Here is a 6,000-nt window from a genome sequence, read left to right as displayed (position 1 = left end):
ATCGGGAGATGGTGATTGGCTCCCCTCACTTTCTCTTCCACCAATCCCAGCACTGGAGGGGGAGGAGACTACAACTCCCATGATGCAGTGGGGTGGGGGAGGGGGCACTTCCTGTGAGTGGAGTGGATGGTGGATGGAGGTGAGGATCGGTGGGGGAGGGGGGGGTCTCGGGACGGTCCTGACAGCTATGACATCATAGGATGGGGGGGAGGGGGGATTCTATAGACGGTTTCAGGGACATGACATGGTGGGGGAGGGGGACCTCTGGGGGGTCTCGGAGGACATTTCGGGGGGTCGATCTGACGACTTCCCCGGATTTCGTTCCAACAAACAAAGTTTGGGGTCCCCCTGGGAAATCCTCAGGGGACCCCAAATCTGAGGAGGAAGGGGAGAGGATAAGTGTGCCCCTCCCCCATATCACACCACATGCCCCCCACACGGGGAGATCTCATCCAAGTCGGGGGGACCCCCCCCCTCCCGGCAGAGCCCCTCGTCCCCCACTGATGAGAAGGAGGGGCTCTTACCAAAGACCCCGGAGCGGCAGATTTGGGGGTCTGGAAATAGAGGGGGGGGAGGGGGGTTATCAGAATGGTAAACAAAAGTTTAGGGACTTCCTTCTCCTCATCCTGGATGGGGGTCCTATAGATGGTAATGAGGACCCCACACCCCAAAAAACCCTCGGGGTACCCCTAAGAATACATATCAGACCCTCATCTATGGTGAGTCCCTGGTGTGGGTGTCTAGATGGACCCCATGCAAAAAAAAAAGTGGGGTCCCCCTTTAAATTCCATATCAGGCCCTTATCCTGGATGGGGGTCTTATAGACAGTAATCAGAACGCCACACCCCAAAAAAACACTCAGGGGTAACCCCTAAAAATACATATCAGATGGGCGTGGCCTGGCCGCTGAGAGAAATGGCCGCTTGAATGCTCAGCTCCCCTCCTCCACACCGCATTACAGCGCTGAACGCCGTCTCCCGCTACCCGGACTGCTACCCGGCCCGACAGACACCGGATAGTCTCCGGATTATGTCCAAGAAGAAGAGCCACTCAAAGGACCCCGCAGACTCCTGGAGGCCCCCGCAGCACGACTCTCAAAATGGCGCCGACCGGAACCCGGGAAATCCGAGGCCCCCTCATGGCGGCCCTGCGGAAGCTCCTCCTCCGATCCGAGTCCTGGAAGAAGAGAAGGACCAGAGCGCAGAGCACTTCAGCTCCCAATAGTGATGGCCGAACAGCTCGCCCGGCGGTCGTTTCGCGGCAAATTTCGACTGTTCGCGGTCCGCCCGTTCGCTCGCCTTTTCCCGTCGTTCGCCCGGCGGACTTCTGTGTTTTTACTGTGTAAAGGAACTTTGACCTGATGACACATCCATCATGGGGTACAGGACAGCCAATTGAGACATGACAGCACATGGACACTTGTACATTCCCCCTAACCTATAAATACACCCGATCCGGCGGCCATTTTACATTCTTTCTTCTGTCACTGTAGGGAAAGGATCCTGTGTGGAGTAGGGACAGAGAAAACGCTAGCTATTTGGTACACAAAAGTTCTTTTCAGGACTGGTATAGGTGTTAGGTGTTGATAGGTTTGCTGTGCTACTGATTGTTGCAGCAGCCTGAGTGTCTTTTGTCAGTTTAGAGAAAGGGAAAGGACGCTGTGTCTGCTGCTATTGTAGGGACAGCCAGATTAGTCATCATCATCATCATCATCATCATCATCATCATCATTAGCTGTTACTATCAGGTCCACAAAAGTGCTATTCGAGTAACCAGTTATTGTTCCAGCAGCCTCTGTTTTGTCAGTTTGTATAGGGACAGGAAGGAAGCAGTGTGTCAGGCAGTGAGGGTCAGTTTAAACAGTTGCTATTACTATTAGTTCCACAAAGGTTCTTTTCAGGACTGGTATCAGTGGTACAGTAATAGGCTTGTACATGTATAATATTCTTTCTTCCAAATATAGAAAGAATATTATACTTGACTGCTGCCCTTCTGCTGCAGTCTGCTAATCATTCACAACTCACTTGTTCCACAAAGCTCTTTATCAGGACTGGTAACTTGGTCTGTCTAGGGTGCTACAGTACATAGGGTTGAGTGCGGTACAGTCTGCTGTTCTATAAGGACTGGTATCGGTCCACAATACATAGGGTTGAGGTGCACCACTGCTGACCGCTGCCCTATACTGCAGCAGTCCTTTATCAGTATAGGGACTGACGTACAGTCTGCTAATCAGTCACACACAACCTACTTGGTCCACAAAAGTTCTGTGCTATGCTGACTTCCTCCTGGGGCTGCTTACGGTGCAGGTGTCAGTGCTGTATATCACGGTGCTGCTGTCAGTGCTTAATGTCACTCTTCTGGTGTCAGTGCTGTATGTCACGGTACTGATGTCAGTGCTTAATGTCACTCTTCTGGTGTCAGTGCTGTATGTCACGGTGCTGATGTCAGTGCTCTGTATCACGGTGCTGATGTCAGTGCTGTATGTCACTCTTCTGCTGTCAGTACTCTCTATCATGGTGTTGCTGTTAATGCTGTATGTCACGGTGCTGGTGTCAGTGCCCTCTATCATGGTGCTGTTGTCAGATGACTCTATCACGGTGCAGGTGTCAGTGCTGTATATCACAGTGCTGCTGTCAGTGCTGTATATCACGGTGCTGCTGTCAGATGACTCTATCACGGTGCAGGTGTCAGTGCTGTATGTCACGCTGCTGATGTCAGTGCTCTCTATCACGGTGCTGGTGTCAGTGCTCTCTATCACGGTGCTGGTGTCAGTGCTCTCTATCACGGTGTTGCTGTCAGTGCTGTATATCACGGTGCTGCTGTCAGTGCTGTATATCACGGTGCTGGTGTCAGATGACTCTATCACGGTGTTGCTGTCAGTGCTGTATATCACGGTGTTGCTGTCAGTGCTGTATATCACGGTGCTGATGTCAGTGCTTTATGTCACGCTGCTGATGTCAGTGCTCTCTATCACGGTGCTGTTGTCAGTGCTGTATATCACGGTGCTGTTGTCAGATGACTCTATCACGGTGCTGTTGTCAGTGCTCTCTATCACGGTGCTGTTGTCAGTGCTCTCTATCACGGTGCTGTTGTCAGTGCTGTATATCACGGTGCTGTTGTCAGTGCTCTCTATCACGGTGCTGTTGTCAGATGACTCTATCACGGTGCTGTTGTCAGTGCTCTCTATCACGGTGCTGTTGTCAGTGCTCTCTATCACGGTGCTGTTGTCAGATGACTCTATCACGGTGCTGTTGTCAGTGCTCTCTATCACGGTGCTGTTGTCAGATGACTCTATCACGGTGCTGTTGTCAGTGCTCTCTATCACGGTGCTGTTGTCAGTGCTGTATATCACGGTGCTGTTGTCAGATGACTCTATCACGGTGCTGTTGTCAGTGCTCTCTATCACGGTGCTGTTGTCAGTGCTCTCTATCACGGTGCTGTTGTCAGTGCTCTCTATCACGGTGCTGTTGTCAGATGACTCTATCACGGTGCTGTTGTCAGTGCTCTCTATCACGGTGCTGTTGTCAGATGACTCTATCACGGTGCTGTTGTCAGTGCTCTCTATCACGGTGCTGTTGTCAGATGACTCTATCACGGTGCTGTTGTCAGTGCTCTCTATCACGGTGCTGTTGTCAGTGCTCTCTATCACGGTGCTGTTGTCAGTGCTCTCTATCACGGTGCTGTTGTCAGTGCTCTCTATCACGGTGCTGTTGTCAGATGACTCTATCACGGTGCTGTTGTCAGTGCTCTCTATCACGGTGCTGTTGTCAGTGCTGTATATCACGGTGCTGTTGTCAGATGACTCTATCACGGTGCTGTTGTCAGTGCTCTCTATCACGGTGCTGTTGTCAGTGCTGTATATCACGGTGCTGTTGTCAGATGACTCTATCACGGTGCTGTTGTCAGTGCTCTCTATCACGGTGCTGTTGTCAGTGCTCTCTATCACGGTGCTGTTGTCAGTGCTCTCTATCACGGTGCTGTTGTCAGATGACTCTATCACGGTGTTGCTGTCAGTGCTGTATGTCACGGTGCTGGTGTGAGTGATTTATGTCACGCTGCTGATGTCAGTGCTCTCTATCACGGTGCTGTTGTCAGATGACTCTATCACGGTGCTGTTGTCAGTGCTCTCTATCACGGTGCTGTTGTCAGTGCTGTATATCACGGTGCTGTTGTCAGATGACTCTATCACGGTGCTGTTGTCAGTGCTCTCTATCACGGTGCTGTTGTCAGTGCTGTATATCACGGTGCTGTTGTCAGATGACTCTATCACGGTGCTGTTGTCAGTGCTCTCTATCACGGTGCTGTTGTCAGTGCTCTCTATCACGGTGCTGTTGTCAGTGCTCTCTATCACGGTGCTGTTGTCAGATGACTCTATCACGGTGTTGCTGTCAGTGCTGTATGTCACGGTGCTGGTGTGAGTGATTTATGTCACGCTGCTGTTGTCAGTGCTCTCTATCACGGTGCTGGTGTGAGTGCTCTCTATCACGGTGCTGTTGTCAGATGACTCTATCACGGTGCAGGTGTCATTGCTGTATGTCACGCTGCTGGTGATCATCTCCTGCACCCTCTTCTTTGCCTACCCTGGTCCCTGACCTTCCCTCTCCTCCATTGCCTTCATGCGCTCCACAGTCCTGAATTGTCACAACAATTTCCCATATAAAAAAAGAATGCTTGTAGTTGTCGATCCCAAATTCACCTCATACATGTGTTATGTCATTGGCCATGTGGTGGGACTATGTTTTCCCTGCTAATAATTACCTCTTGGCTGCAAATTCGACTTGAAGGTTTGAAACGTTCGCCTGCCATTGAAGTCAATGGGGCCCGCCGCGATCGTTCGGTTTCACAAACGGTCGGCCTCGTTCGCGAAACGTCCCGTTGGAAGTTCGTCCATCACTACCTCCCGGACTCTGTCCCCAGAGACATACCAGCCAGGGTGCATTTTTTTCCATGTCAAGGAGGAGATCATGTGAGTGGCTAGGGCCCTTCCATGGAGTGACACTCTTCAATGACATTTCCGGCGACTACTTCCCAAGCCCGCAAGGCCTTCTTACCGGTCACCTCGGTTCTAAACAAACAAAAAATCCCCTACAAATGGGGATATCCTGTTAAACTCATTGTCTCTCATCGCAACCAACAAGTCGCTATGTTATCGCCGAAGGAGGGCCTCAATCAGCTTCTTAACTGGGGCCTGATAACCCAGGCGCCTCCCCGCCCCCCACCCGCAAGGCCGTCCTCAAAGATTGCTAACCTGTGGGAGCCCCACGCTGCGGCCTAATCGCAAGTCGCTTGCCTGTACCGTGCAGCTCTGTTACTGGTTAACCGTTCTTACTTTTTATAGATGGTTCTTTACTTACCACAAGTTTTGCAGTTCTAGTCATGGTGTGGAGGAGTGGAAGCGGATGTTTTGTCCCCCCCACGCTCCACAATTCTTCATGTGCTAAACACATTTATTGGTTTCTATTTTTGAATATCTTGCAGTTCTACCTGATTTTGATATATAAGATACGTCATTTTATTACTGCTTTACCTACAAAGCCTTAACTCTGCTAGCTCAGATCGGGCCTGTTTTGCTCTGATCCAGCTTACTGCTTCCTCACTACCGTGTACAGGGCAGGAATTAGGGTGGTCGGGGCCCCTGGGCTTGAATCACTTTCTACCTTCTATACATTACCATATTTATCGGCGTATAACACGCACCCCAAGTTTAGGAGGGAATTTAAAGGAAAAAAACTTTTACGAAGGATGTTTAAGGAAAAAAACGTAAAAACTTAAACTTTAAACGCCCATCAATGCAGCCTTATCAGTGTCCATCTGCAGCCTTGTCCATCCATCTGTAGCCTTGCCCATCCTTCTGCAGCCTTGCCCATCCATCTGCAGCCTTGCCCATCCATCTGCAGCCTTGCCCATCCATCTGCAGCCTTGCCCATCCATCTGCAGTCTTGTCCATCCATCTGCAGCCTTGTCCATCCATCTGCAGCCTTGCCCATCCATCTGCAGCCT

General features: G+C 50.8%; 1 protein-coding gene across 2 annotated transcripts in view; it reads left to right on the top strand.

Moving 5' to 3' along the window:
• Positions 1-107: 107 nt before the first annotated feature.
• LOC143959476 (gastrula zinc finger protein XlCGF66.1-like) overlaps positions 108-6,000 on the top strand; it is a 28,081-nt gene continuing 22,188 nt past the window's right edge. For both annotated transcript variants that reach the window (XM_077468138.1, XM_077468139.1), the window contains exon 1: positions 108-139. In XM_077468138.1, coding sequence (XP_077324264.1) covers positions 127-139 — 13 coding nt within the window. In that variant the 5' untranslated portion in view covers positions 108-126. The remainder of the gene's footprint in view (positions 140-6,000) is intronic.

Source organism: Lithobates pipiens, unplaced genomic scaffold (assembly GCF_037356315.1).
Source record: "Lithobates pipiens isolate NorthernLeopardFrog02 unplaced genomic scaffold, aLitPip1_a1.2 Scaffold_77, whole genome shotgun sequence".
In the NCBI taxonomy this organism is placed as follows: domain Eukaryota; kingdom Metazoa; phylum Chordata; class Amphibia; order Anura; family Ranidae; genus Lithobates; species Lithobates pipiens.
This window is presented reverse-complemented; position numbering and strand designations above follow the sequence as displayed.